Source organism: Pyrgilauda ruficollis, unplaced genomic scaffold (genome assembly GCF_017590135.1).
Source record: "Pyrgilauda ruficollis isolate IOZ18807 unplaced genomic scaffold, ASM1759013v1 scaffold17, whole genome shotgun sequence".
NCBI classification, from domain to species: Eukaryota; Metazoa; Chordata; class Aves; order Passeriformes; family Passeridae; genus Pyrgilauda; species Pyrgilauda ruficollis.
Window position 1 is genome coordinate 2073088 of NW_024515875.1, and position 14624 is coordinate 2087711.

At 39.1% G+C, this 14624-nt stretch overlaps 1 protein-coding gene across 1 annotated transcript in view; it reads left to right on the top strand.

Annotated features, from left to right (window-relative positions):
- Positions 1-14624, top strand: part of ALCAM (activated leukocyte cell adhesion molecule) — a 115973-nt gene that overhangs the window by 87238 nt on the left and 14111 nt on the right. Inside the window, exons 4-9 of the mRNA XM_041464074.1 lie at positions 288-352; positions 733-820; positions 1651-1833; positions 6615-6742; positions 8355-8484; positions 13999-14111. Of these exons, the coding sequence (XP_041320008.1) occupies positions 288-352; positions 733-820; positions 1651-1833; positions 6615-6742; positions 8355-8484; positions 13999-14111 (707 nt within the window). The remainder of the gene's footprint in view (positions 1-287; positions 353-732; positions 821-1650; positions 1834-6614; positions 6743-8354; positions 8485-13998; positions 14112-14624) is intronic.

Genomic DNA, 14624 nt, shown 5'->3' on the forward strand with positions numbered 1-14624 from the left:
GGTGAACTAGTCTGTCTGGCTAAAAGATGTATTGTCAAAGTACATGGAATTCATTATGGAAGGTGTGAAACATTTAAAGTGAGAGTCTGTTCTCAGGTTTTTTTTGTTAATATTGAAATAGAAATACCTCACCCTTTCTTCTTCTAATGGGAAAATGTAGGTAAGACTGTATCAGGCTAGATTATTCTGTTTCATTTCAAAAATCCACATATTTTTAGTATTTTTCTGTTTTTCAAACAGCTGTTTGTGCTCCCTTCACCAGTACTTTTATCCTATTTATGTTTTAGAACAACCCTCTCAACCAGAAATCTTACATCAAGCAAACCTCTTAGAAACAGAGAAGCTACAAATGGTAAGAGCAGCATTCTCCCTCACAGTTATGTTCCCAACAGCTGCCTGAAGTCCCTTTACAGTCCAGACACAGGTGATGGCTCAGAGGGGTGAATGAACACCTGCCTGTGAGTCTATAGCCAGGCTGAGCACAGAGCAGTTGCCTTGCCACTACTCTATTTATTCCTACCTGACCTGCAAACAAGGGCCACCCTGATCTTAGACCCACCACCCTGTTCCAAATCGTACCTCACTGATTCAATGTGCCTTATTTAAGAAAAGCGGTTGAGGTTAAGCATTCGAACTTCCTAGAACTTTTGACCCAAAACGGCGTAAGTAAAACCAGAATTGTGTTAAAGCTTAGTGGAGAAAGCAAGTGGCTAGTTCCTGTCTGTTTTGCAGCTCGGGGAGTGCGTTTCAAGGGACAGTTATCCCGAGGGCAACGTCACGTGGTACAAAAACGGGAGAGTTCTGCAGCCCGTGGATGATGGTATGTTCTGGTAATGGCCAGTGTCCCTGGATCCACACGTGGGTGTGTGCATGAAGTGTTTATAAGCATTGCTCTGCCTTATTCTAATGTATTCTTCCTTTGAGAAAAACTGCTCTTATGGAAGATACAGCTGGAAGGAGATGTTCAGGCCTTTCAGAGTACCCAAGCTACACCACATAATCTTTCTCTTTTAGTTCCAGTTTTAAATACACATCATGGGGAGGAGAATTGCCTTTATTAATGATATCCCAAAGCTATCTATGAGCTATTTTTGTAACTAATAGAAACCTGTATTTAGTTTCCAACTTCTTATAAGGTATGAACTGTCTCAGTTTCATACCTGTCCAGTATTGTGTTTTGGACCACACAGACCATCATCCTATACAACTAATTATTTCCAGGATATGTCAGAACTATTTTTTTTTCCTTATTTTCAGCTTTGACAGACCATAATGCTACAATATTTTTCCTTCTTTATAAATTAGAGAATAATTTAAAAACTAATTTGATCCTAATTTTTTTCCATCATTTTTGAGGCTTTCTCTTCTGTCTTACAAATTAGGCTGATTTGTATTAAAACCCCACCAGTTTGCAACTAGGTTTTTTTTTTTTTTTATTTGATTTAAAATATTAGGTAGGTTAGGAGTATGTTGTTGGTAAAATGTTCTTGGTATACTTCAGTGGCAGTACTAGAGGAAAAGTGTAGAATCTCTTGGGTAACATTTCATGTATGTTTGCAGCCTGATCTCAAATGCAGAACAGGCAAAAACATACAGGAAAATGGTTTCAAATTCTGTGTGTGTGACACTGAAACATTATTTCCTTTTCAGTTGTGGTCATAAATTTGCAAAAGATTGTGGACAGAACAACTGGGCTCTTCACCATGACATCATCTCTTCAGTACATGCCCACAAAGGAAGATGTAAATGCCAAGTTCTCTTGCATTGTGGCTTACTATGGACCATCTGGCCAGAAGACAATGCAGTCTGAACCAGTTGTCTTCGATGTTCACTGTAAGTTATCAAAAAGCATCTTTTGCTGTGCAAAGTCAACCTCCAGGGCAGGGGAAAGTAAAATCAGAAACAGTTTTCAAAATTAAATAGTGCTTGGCTATTGAAATGGTTTCTTCAAAACTGACTTGCATCTAGAAGGTCTGAGTACATTGCCAAAGTAATTTTTATTATCTTCAGATTTACCTGAGATTTCATTTTTCCTAGCAATGGAATAATGAATATCAAGATTTCATTGGCAAGAGAAAAGTGATAGCCATAAAAAGCTACAGTGAAATAGGCTTTTAAAAATTTTAAGGGAAGTTATAGTGGTTGATAAAAATGATTCTGTGCCCCCTGAAAAGTGCAATAAATACACAATACAGTTTTTAGTAAACTCAAATATTTTTTCATCTTTTCAGAGTCAGCACCAAGCAGTTAATGCTGGTTGCCTACCTTTCACAAAATGCTTCTCTACAGCTGTAAGATGCTGTGTTTTACATTAAAAATGTATAATTTGAATATTGGTAGACTTTTAAGTAAAGAAATTGTGCAAATAATTGTTTCTAACTGGATTGAATTCTAAAGCAACTTTCTTACTGTGGTACTGATGGATATGGAAATCATAATGTTCCTTTGAATAAACAAAACAGGCTGTTGGCAAGGAAAGATCAGAGGAGGTGACAGCACTTAGAGACTAGGGGAAGAGACATTTCAAAGTCATATAAAATGACACTTTTGAAGGACTGTAGAAAGCAGCAGGTCACAGCAGGATGTAGAGGCACAGGAGACAGACAATACGTCCAGTCGAGTATTACCTCTCTGCACACTTCTCGTACCTCATCTTATAAAAGATGAGCCTCTGTTTTGGGAATGATGGGGTCTGAGTGTAGAGTCCAGCATCTGTGTCTTAGCAATGTGTTGTATGACATCTGTGTAATCCAGCTGCAAACAAAGAAAATAAGGCACTCAATTTCTCCAAGTAGGGTGGGTGCACCACTGCCTTGAAAACAAAAGCCATGGGCTGGAAGTGCCATGTGTGTTCTGCCTAGACAATAGTTGCTTTTCCTCCGCAGGTAAAGTTTGTTGAGCCACAGGGCCTTGACCTTGATCAAATAAAACCAAACCTTGGGGCAGCTGGTCTTTGGTTTCATCTGAAGTCACAGTTGTCTTTTTACCAGCTCTTTCTCCAGAGCGACAGCCAGCACAACTAAAGGAGAAGAAAACCTCTGGGAAACCTCTGGGACAACTGTTACCCATGGGAATACCACAGGCATTTCAAGCCTGCCCACGCCAATCCCATCAATTTAAAGCTAGAGACATTCCTTATTCTTTTGGTTTTGGTTTATAAAAGCTGGGTACCAAATTTCACTGTGTTTTTTTCTGTCATTTGTGGAGCCCCATGACCATGAATAACTCCTGCTGTGCATGGCAGATGTTCCCAGGAAAGAAATGTGAGGACCAGAAAGCATTTTTTGCTATTACTTGCCAAGAGATGCTGTGCTGTCCTCATTTCACCTCTGCTTTCATGCATTAGGGCCACTTCACCTGTTGAGGGTAAGGCTGTTCTGGATTTCTGTGGTGTGTGTACTACGTGCGCTTGCAAGTAAGAACTAGCCAGTCTGAGGGGGAAAAAAGGCTGCCTGGCTCTGGGATGGTCACTGGCCATGTGTAGTGTGCCCTCTGCATAAAGATTTAATGTTTGATAAACTAGCTTTTCTAGTCCAGGTCTAGTAACACACGATTAATTCCAGCAGTGTGTTGCTAATTAGCAAACACTGGGAGGCAAGCACATTCTTCAGTACTGAAGAGGCCTCAGGTATGAACTTTGGCTTTAGAGTGTGGAGTTTCCCAGTTTTCTTTCTGAGTATTTTCATCTGCTGTAACTTCAGTTCCTTACTCTGCATAAATGCATCTCCAAATGAATTTGTGAAATTCTTCATTAATAGATGTCCAGGCTTCAAGAGATGCAATTCATGGCTGCTGTTAGTTGATGATAATGACCTGTCTGATTTGGTTTTGCTTTTTTAGTTTCATTGTGTTCCTAATTAGTTTCTCAATAATTGTGATTTTTTTTAATGAGTCAAATATAATGCATATTTAAAAAATGGCAGACTCAATTTTTAAGAAATTGAAGTCTTTCAGCCTTTTTTTCATTTTAGATTGACTGTCAAAACTGATATTTTGCATCTCTAAAGCCATAGAACCAAATCAGAATGACCTACTGCTCATTCCTTGCAACTTATCCATTTCTCCTAAATAAATGGGGAGAGCATGAATAAAATTATGCCTTCAGAAGATTTTTTTAAAGATCTATCTATTCAGTCGGGATCTAAGAAATGTTTTATTGTTTGTTTGGTTATTTTATCTTTTGCATTGAGTTAGTGCAGTCTTTAGTACTCAAATGTTTAATAGCTAGTTCACATCCTGCAAGGAGCCAGGCACTGTAACCTAGTATGAGAAGAAGAGTGAATTAGCTCTTGCTGTGTTGGATGTTACTTGGATTAGGATAATTTAGGTCAGCTAGCAGCAGTTACATGCTTGCTTTTGCAGCTGCAAGCCAGGAAGGTAGTGAAAGCAAGGAGTACTGGGAGAGGAATCTTGGAGCTGGACACTTAGATATTATCTCAGATATTTAATTATCTAGGCTCCAGTTATGTAGGGTTCTGCTCAGCATTAATCGGTGTAAAAAGATAATGTTTGTCAGGCAGGCTTCCCAGTCATGCCTTGCTGTTAGGTATCTGTCTTGCTATGGATAAACTGCTTTACATAACAGATTAGAGTCAAGGGCACTTCACACTAAGGCTGCTTCCAGCATTGGTGTTTTCCTTGAAATGGCACAGTGGCTGGGGCAGCTCTGGGGTAGCAGCATTCATTTACTAAATGGCTGCCTTTTGGTGCTGGCTCCTGGAATTTTGCTGTTGTAGAAAGCAGAATCTCAGATTTGCAAAAGCACCAAGTAAGATGGGCCAAGTCAGGCATGTGTGCCACTGAGAGGCAAGATGTGACTTCACCAGGCTGCTCCTGTTTCTTAGAGAAAGCAGGGGAGTGCATTACTCATACCAAGCACCACTCTGCATGGCAGTGGACATCATCTTCCTGTTCTCAGGCTGCATCTTCCTCAGAAGAATGACCTCTTCATCTTAGATAACAGTTAAAGTAGGCTTTACTTCTGTATGTTAGGGTTTTTTTCTAGTTTAGCAAATTAAATTAAAATTTGCTCTGGGTTTATTACTGTAGATAGAAGGGTAGGATGTTTCTAGAGAAAAGACTGGTGGTTTTCAAGAATGTAACTTTTGTTTAACTGTGTCCATTTTTAATCCAGTTCTGTTTATCTCTGTGAGGAAAAAAAAGTGTTCTAAATTTAAGTCTTTCTCTTTATTAATTCCTTCCATTTCAGTCTCAAGATAAAGCCTAAGCCATTCCAGGATATATCTAGACATTCTTTATGATAACTTTACCTTGACATAAACTTGACAGAAGGAAAGACATATTGCAGCAGCCCCTCAAACTTGAGTTTTTTGGCCCAGCAGCTACCAAGAGGGGCATGCATGGCATTTCTGGCCAGCTATCTCATTGCATCTCTTGCATTCCACACCAGCATTGATGCTGGCCTTCCTTTTTCCAAGCAGGCAAAGTTGTGCTTCAGCTCTGGAGGTGCAGGGGTAGAAGCCTCTTTGGTCATGTGTGGTGGCTCCATGGGAAGGGAGACGAGGCTCTGAAGGAGGGAGGCTGTGGCAGGTTGGAATCAGTGCCTGTCCTGCCCTGGGGAGGGGTGAGGGGCCGGGCTGTGTTGAGGCTCTCGATGCTGAGAGGCCGCGGTGGAACGCAGCTCCTGGTACAAGAAATCCCTGCAGGAGACAGACGTGAGGAATGCCTGGAGGGAGGCAGGGCTGTAGAGCACACGCTTCACTAAACACACAAAATCACCTGTCAGCCAGGGCTGCCTCTGCTGGGGAGACTTGTTTAGTGTCTAATAAGGTGAGCTGTGCTGTATCTTAATGCAAGACTGGCATCTTTGTGGGAATTTTATTTATCCTTTGACATTAAAATAGTGAGAGTTGTCTGCCCATATTATTTTAATTTTGTTCATTTTACTTGGTTTTTTAAAAATTATGTTTAGGTCTCTACTTAGAAAGAATAGCATCTGCTAAAGAATACACTGCTTTAAAAAAATTATACAAGTAAAATGTTAGTTATAGTTCAACTTCAGTGAACATGACAGAAGTATGTTACATTTACTGTTCTGTTGACTATGCTAAGGGTCCTATTATGTTCACCAGATTTATCTTTCTGAAAGCCTGTAATGATCAGCATATAGAATAGGCTGAACATAGTTGCTTAGTTCATATTTATTTCTTTTTAAGCCAGAAGGCTATTATCTAGTACTAATGCATGGCGTTGAGAGCTTCAGTTGTTCTTCTGATTGCTGCGGTCCTCCAAATAGGGAATTTCACAGAGGACAAGTTAATCCCTCATAATGAAATCACACCATGAAATGGTTCATACTAATCAGGATTTCTTTTGCTTTAAAGCACATGACATAGTTGTAATCATTGCTGTTTCAGTTACAGGTATTTTGGCGAATAAAAATAAATTTTATGTCATATGAGTTCTTTGCGCTTAATTGGCAAGAATATAGAAAGTGTGATTAACTTCAAGTTCTTTTATAAAAAGATCTACACATGCAAATATTTTCAGCTGCAGGATGACAAAATTGCATTTTCTTGGGCAATGAATATCATATGCATAGTGTTGCTGTATGATTACCCTGAAGCTATTAAATATGTACATTATTTTCACAGACCCAACAGAGAAGGTGACTATTCAAGTGCTGCCACAAAGCAGTACCATTAAAGAAGGCGATAACATCACTCTGAAGTGCTCAGGAAATGGCAACCCTCCTCCACAGGAGTTCCTGTTTTACATTCCAGTAAGTCCTGCCTTGCTGTCACTGCCTGGTGAAATATTCTGTATCATTCCTTCCTGCAGACATTGCTACATGTCAGTGTCTACGTGGTTTTGTAACAAATGAAGAAAGGAATTCGATGTGACAAACACTGAAGACAAACATTGACCATTATATCACACTCTGAGAACACCTCAACTCAGTTGGCAAAATATTTTTGAAAAAAACTCTCCTTCCCCCGCAGCCCACCCAAATTTTTCAGGAGTTTAGACTACTAAAAATTACAAGGCTTTATTTCCCATCATCGGGTATTTTAATAAACAGTTTTAATTACAGCAGTTTAGCATCTTGAAGAAAGCCATCTCATCTGTTGTCATAACACAGATCCAGCAGTGAAAGTGCAGCAAATTAACTCAGCTATTTTTTGGACTTTCACAGCTTAATCTTTGTGCCATTTCTTTTCTTCAGTTAATTGTTTGGTGGCATAACACAAAAAATAATGTGTGTGACAGCACAGAAGAACAAATCTGTGAAATGCTTAAGACACAGACTGAGAAAAATAAAGGATTTGTTACCATTAATCTTCTTAGTACTGGTGAAATCCACAGGCAGATGTGGCTTTATATTCTAAGACTCCTGGTCCTTGTTTTCATGTCCTGCTTCCCACTCCTGTTTTATATGCCTTATTTGTTCCTGCTGCAGCTCTGAGCAGAGCTGCTCTTGCGAGAAGCCAAAATAAGTGGTATCCTTTCAGATATTTCAATCCCAGCATGTCACCCTCTGCACATAATCGTCACTACTCTGGACTCCTGGCATGTTTGAATTGCTGGAGAGAGCAAGGGGAGCTAGGAGCTGAAGTCCTTATCTCAGAACAGCCATTAGATTCAGCGAGTCATCCTAGAAAGTCATGAAATGCCAGTGAAAAAGTGTCTGGTATCTCTCCTTATTCCACTATCACAGTGAGTGAGCTAAACACCAGAGTTTGTCTTATCTGTGGGCTCCCTGCTGTCTGATACTGCTCCTTTCTCTCAAGGAGAGCTGCAGTGGGTGATCTCTTCGAAATGCTCACAGGCATTATAAATCTCTTTCTGGATTCAGAGATAGGAATTAGGGTATCATTCTATGCTTGTTTCAAAGTTGATCTAAATCAGTAATCAGGGGAAACTGGGGAACTGGACAGCCATAAAGCAGCATTTGCTGGCTAATTCAAAACACCAGTGTGCTTGTGCTGTTCAAAAGTGTGCAATGCAGTGCAATTCAGTTTGTGATTTGTCCTAAGCTGAGTATATCAGAACCAGATTTTGTTTTGTTGTTTTGCTGTTTTGATTTCTGCAATACTTGTTAGTAGACTGGGTTTTTTCAGCTAAACTTTTAAATTTTGTATTGTAACATCCTCTTAAAATGAGTTAGTCATTCAAGTAAAAGAGTAAGCTCTCGATTGTAGTTGTTTTTTAAAATAATGTTATCATGCAGGAAGTAAATGTTACTTTAACTAACAGGTAATTACACTTCAGTGATGCCATGTCTATATGTGCTTTGAAGTATTTCACCGTCCTTATAATTAAAAAAACTCCTCAACAAAAATTAGTGTTTTAGCAGGCCCATGTACAGTAAATGTCTTGTTTTTCACCCACAGGGAGAAACAGAAGGTATAAGAAGCTCAGACACTTACATGATGACAGATGTGAGACGAAATGCAACAGGAGAATACAAGTGCTCTCTGACTGACAAAAGCATGATGGACTCAACCACCATCACTGTGCACTGTAAGTCATTGCATTTTGCCCTCCTAGGTAGGATACAAACTGATCTTGGACCTCCTAGGACGGTTTCTCTGCTTTGTGTATGCAGCTTAGGGCAGTTACCTACAGGTGAAGTGATGGTTTGAAGGCGTGTCCACTCATTTCTATTCATTTTAATGTATTTCTTTTTGAAAATCTTGACTTTCTCAATTCATTGACTAGATAGTTTCACTTCACGTAACTTTGGATTCTATATGATTCTATTACACTGTCACATATGGTGAGAATTTTGTTATTTTATCTTTTGCTCATGTGAATGTATATAGGGAAAATTACTTTCGTCCAGCTGTGCCTTAGAATGTACACAAACACGGAAGCTAATCCACAGGAATATCACTGAAGGTCATTCTTCATAGTTAAGTTCCCATTCCCTCAATGAGGTTCACGTGTAAGGAGCCTAGAAAAGAAACTTGGGAAGTCATTATGTTCACGTAGGAAAAGCTGGTTTTTTTTTATTTTTTCCAGGATTGTGAGAGCTACAGAGCTCAGTAAATTTTCTTTAGCTGGATATTATTTAGTCACACTAGCAGCAACACTTTGAAAGCAGCCATTGAACTGGTTGAACCATTGAAGCAATAGTTGCTTTTAATCTCTTTATGCAGAAGTCAAGAGCAGGAACTCTTTCAAACTCTGCTATACTATCACAGGCTGTTAAATAAAACTCATGCCAGGGCTAGAAGTTTTCCCCTAAAAACATTGATTGTCTCTAGTCTTCACAGAATCATCAGTAGTTGACAGGTTCAGAGGGATATGAAGGATAATGACGTTTAAAGGCTGCCACTGTAGTTATATTTTACATTAAAACAAACTTCATGTTTCTATACTTGGTTCTGATTTTTTTTTTTCTTGGAAGAGGTACAATACATGCATAATATATTGGTAGTTATTGATTAATTACACTACACATGATTAATTACACTATTATATTTAATGAATATTTTGCCTTTAATAAGATCATCCATTGTTATCCTGCCCACCATTGCCAAGAGCTGGGCATGTAAAACCTGAAAAGTGCTCTGTGCTGCTGCCTCTTCACTGCTGGATAGCAAAGGTACCTTTGCTCTGGTATAACCACCCTTTGATTTTTCTCCAAGTGTATTGCATATCTACTTTTATTTTCATAAATAATTACTCTAAAAAATGGCTTCCTCAGCTCCAAGTTATTTTTAGCAAGCCAGTTTTCCTGTGTCTTCTATTTTGTCTGCACATTCAAAGAGCTTTGCTATGCCAGAGAAACATGTCATTTCTAGACATGAATCTTCCCAGTGCTGGCAGCTAATGCAGCTACTCAGAGCTCAGAGCTGCACTCCAGTACCCTACTACTTCACTTTACTTAGGGTTCATTTTGTGTTTTTTTTTTCCAAAACACCTCTATCAGCAATAAAGCCTTCTTTTTCAAATGAGTTGCAGTGGCCTGGAATAGTTCTGTAATTCCTGAAATGTCCAGACCATGCACCATCCTTAAGGTACTTCATTGTCTTGTCTGATGTTGGCCTAAAGCATTTCTGCAGCATGTGGTTTGTTCTTCAGATACTACTTACTAATCAAAACCTACTTTTTCTCCCTCTTTTGCTTAATTCCTCACCTTTTATATGGATGAATATTCCTCTCTATGGTGGCACACTAAAAAACCTTGATTAGGAGTCAGGGCTTTTCATTTCTTCACATCCAATCTCAGCATTTTATTTTTTTTTAAAAACCCACCACAAGCACAACAAAAAGCAGGCAATATAATAATATTAATTAAAATAAATTAAAATTAATTAATTATTTTAATATTAAAATAAAATTTAAATTAATTTATATTTTATAAACTATTTATAGTAATTTGTTAAATTTCAATTGTAGTGCCTTTTCCCAAACCAATTTTATTAAGCATTATAATGGCACTGATTTCTTTCAGTGTCTAGATAGAGAAAGCTTCTTGCTGGTATCAAAAAACATTATTATGTCATAATCCTGAAATATTTTTTTGTAGAGAAAACCCAGCTCCATTTTTCCAAGCTGACTGTAAATTATGAGACTTACAGAAAGCTGAAAATTGACATTAAAGCATCATAGTTACCCGTAATGTTAGGGAAATTATTTATTAAGGAAATTGAGGGGGGACAAAATATTCCCTGCCTTATCCATGGAACATAAAGGACAAACTGTACAACCTGAGCTCCTGCCCTTCAGAGCAGCATCTGTGCAGCCAGGTCCCAATTTAAAGTACTGAGTGCTCATGGTTGGCATGATTTGTCCCTCTACAGAGGCAGCAACAGAACAGGATTGATATTGTGGGTTTGGGGTTTTTCACACGAGGTTGTAAATTCTCTGCCAGCTTTGTTCCTTCAGTGAGTTTGCCCAGGGTCAGATGAGCAAAACTGGCAGGCAGGGGACCAAGGCAAAATCTGTTTACAGCCACTTACAGAGGTGTAGAAGCACCCCCTGAGTGAGGCAAGGAAAGCAGTAAAGTATGTCTTCCCTCAGCTATGAAGAAACAACTCTTTCAACCCACAGTGCTCTGTTGTTATCTGTTGCTGTGGGGATTTGAGCAGCTTGGGCTAGTGTTGGTGTTCCTGGCCTTGGCAGAGGGGTTGGAAGCAGAGGATCTTTTAGGTCTCTTCCAGCCCAAGCATTATATGATTCTGTAATTGTTTCTGCACATAAAACCTAGTGTGGAGTAAGTAGGTCTGTGGAACTTCCTCTTTGTAATGCTTTCCTTTCCACTAAAATGTGTTCTGCAAACCATCCAGCAAATTGAAGGTCTTGGGAATATAGCATTTGTATTTCTCTATAGATATTTTTATGGCCTTGTCTTGACTTGTCTTGTCTTTCAGTAAAGCCATTGAAAATACAGGGGAAATCACCTTTTGAAAGTTGCATGGCAAAATCTATTCTCAAGATACTAGGAGAAGTTTCCAGTTGTCTGCTAATTTATTTATGGAGTTCAGACAACAAAGAAGTGCCTGCCTAGTTTTCCCAAATGCAACACAGTATTCCATCAGAGGCCTCCTTTAAATGCTGGGAGTCTGTCCTAGATGTGCCACAGCTTCCAAACTGAAATTTCTGCTTCAGTCTTGCCCACATTAATTCCATACCTCCCTCACATGATGTGGTGGTACGTGCAGAATACACTGTTTGTCTCTTCCCTGCCCTACTTGATATGCAAAGACAGCGCTGAAATCAATGCAAGACTTCAAATGAGACTACATTAAGAGCTAGCATATATTGAAAATGGTGCCTGATGAGGAGCTTGTTTCTGAAGAACATTTCAAAGCCAAATGTGAAATGTACAGAAAATTCTCACAGAAAAGTTTTTCTTTCAATGGAGACAAAAATTTGGTTTTGATAGTCTTCTATGTACAAGAAATGTTTTCTCCTCATACTTCTGTACCAAAGTGAGATGATTTACTAAGTAGAGAGGTAAAGGTAACTACATCACATTACTTTGTGGACCTTACAGATAAACTGGCAGAAAATTAAGCTAAATTAAATTGTTCACATAGAGATTCTAGAGGGGATCCTATGTTAAACAGTAGCTTAATTCTGTCTTGCTTTATAAGTCATACAAATACTGCTCTGACTTATGTAGCTCATCTCATACCCTCTACATTTTCCTGAACCGCTATAGCAACCAAGACCAGTGTGGGAGGGATTGTAGTCCCAGCTGCACCCCACAAAGGGGCCAGCAGGGCACAGTCAGACTACCCTGGAGGAAGACTGGGCTGAAGGATTGCTCTGGGTTCAGTGTCAGTCTTGCCTGGGATGAAGGCAAAAACTTCCATAAATTTTTGCTTCCTATGGCAAATACAAGAGAAATGCCTTCAGAATGGCCTTTGGTGAGCTCTTAGATTTGAGGTGCTATCTTGCTTCAAAGAACAAAAGGTTTAAGTACGTGTAGAAGGAAATACTTGAGGGGAAAAAAAAAAAATAACAGCTTTTACTTCAACCACCCCTCTGCACTGTTAGAATGTGTTTAAGAAGAAACACATCCCATACACTATCCAAATCTATGTACTGCTCATGTTTTGTTTTGTTTTGTTTTTTTGATTTTTTTTTTTCTTCTGTAGACCACAGGAGAATAGTTGGGTTCCATTTACTGGTTTCAGGAGGGAGGATAGGAATCCCCATAGGAATACATAAAGAAGATGCCATTTTATCTCATCAAGATTTTTGACTCATTCACAGATGAAAGTGCAGCTCTTGTGACCTCTCAGAAAAGACATTGGGCTTGTAACACAGATACTAATGCTGCAGATCCATAGTACAGGCTGAACCCTAGCTGTTCCCTCAAGTTCTGCCTTTAATTACAATGGTGTTCCCAGGGCAACCACTAAATGAAGCCAGTAGTGAAGTTCACTGTTTTGTTAAGGAAAACTCACTTTCCTCCACTGTGATTTTTGTTTCAAGCTTTTTTAAAGCTCTACTTAAAAGCCAAAAGGAGGTTTTGCAACCCTTTTCCAGCAAGTACTATATTTGAGATGAAGTTGTGTGCTTTTGACCGCATGTGTTTGTGTGTGTGTGTGTGCACACATCTGTGATAGTCATTCAATCAGGCAGCTTGGCTTACAAGCAAGGCACTGTCAGAGGGGAAGCAAAATAAAGACTGGCAAACTCTGCTTTTCTTTCACTGTAGGATTAATTTTTTTTTTTCAAATGACCAGCCCACCAAATCTTTAAACTAAGAAAAATCCAAAGCAGTGTTTCCTGATGTTTCTGTTAATGGCTCTCACCCTGCTTTGTGTCAAACACAGCTGTCACTGACTGCAATTTCCCTTGAGCTTAAATATGTCAGGCAGAGCTTGGACTCTTTTTTGAGGTACACAAAAGTGGCATTTTAAGTTACAAATAAGAACAAATAAAGGGCTTCATGTGCAGTTCCCCAACCCTGTAATTCAGACTTCTCACCCCTTCAATCAGTACCATGTCTCATGCACCCTCTTCGACCTTCTTCGTCCCCTTCATATTCTGAGGGTAGAGATCCTCTAGTTTTACCGCACAAAAGAAAGGCACCCCTTGACCCTTGCTGTTCTCTCCACAATCACTGTTTAGATAACCTGTCCCCACCTGCACTAGTCCTCCCCTGAAGATGCATTTCTGCTTGGCCCATAGTAAGCTACCCTTGCAGCATTCTGTGCATCCTTTTCCAAGATGCACGTTCTGTTATGTGAAGTACTTCTTCAGCTTCTTGTGCTTACTCTGTCATTCCTTCAGCAGAAAAGGTGAAAAAATTGTATCCATTTGTCTAGTGATTTGTGAGGTTTTGCTTTTCCTTTTAACCTATAATTACAGCAAAAATATGAATGTTCTGCAATGCCTGTTTTAAAATAATTCTCTCATCTCCCTTCCTTGTAAAATTGACTTGAATTTTATTGAAGAAATGAAATCTTGAATTTAATGAGTGCAATTAGTCACATTTTCTTTTCTTGATAAGCCTCTGAAATGGGCCAGGCTTTCTCAGATTAACTTTTACAAATGTTCTTTCTATCCCAGATCTGGATTTGCAGCTTACTCCTAGTGGAGAAGTCACAAAACAGATTGGAGAGGCCCTGCCTGTGTCATGCACTATTTCTTCTAGTAGAAATGCAACTGTGTTTTGGATAAAGGTCAGTAATTCATCTATTTCACACTCCAACTGGATGTTCACCTCTTCATGTTACTGCTGGAAGGAAGGAAGGAAGGAAGGAAGGAAGGAAGGAAGGAAGTTGTTCACTGGGCTTTTTAAAGAATATTGCTAAAATGGGTCTTACACATGTGGTTAAAATGAGATCTACTCACATTGATAACTGAAAATCAGTTACTGTAATTATCAGCTCAGCTTCCAAATGGAGAGAATTAAGGCATATTGAAACACAAATACAACTTCTGTGAAAGGATCTATACAAGGCCCTTTGAGAATAAGGTTCTTCTAAAAAGAAAAGCCCATTTGGCGGAATTTCAGTGCATTTTGTCAGAGGCATGCTTGGTCTTGGTTCTGATAAACATAACAAAAGGGCAAGGGTTGAAAGGTTAGATGGTGAAAAATGTAGCTGTTGCAGAAAGTGGCTTTCTACAAAACCCATAGTGCTGGAAACTTATAGTAGTGATACTTAATGCTTGTTTATGAGCATATGTTGATC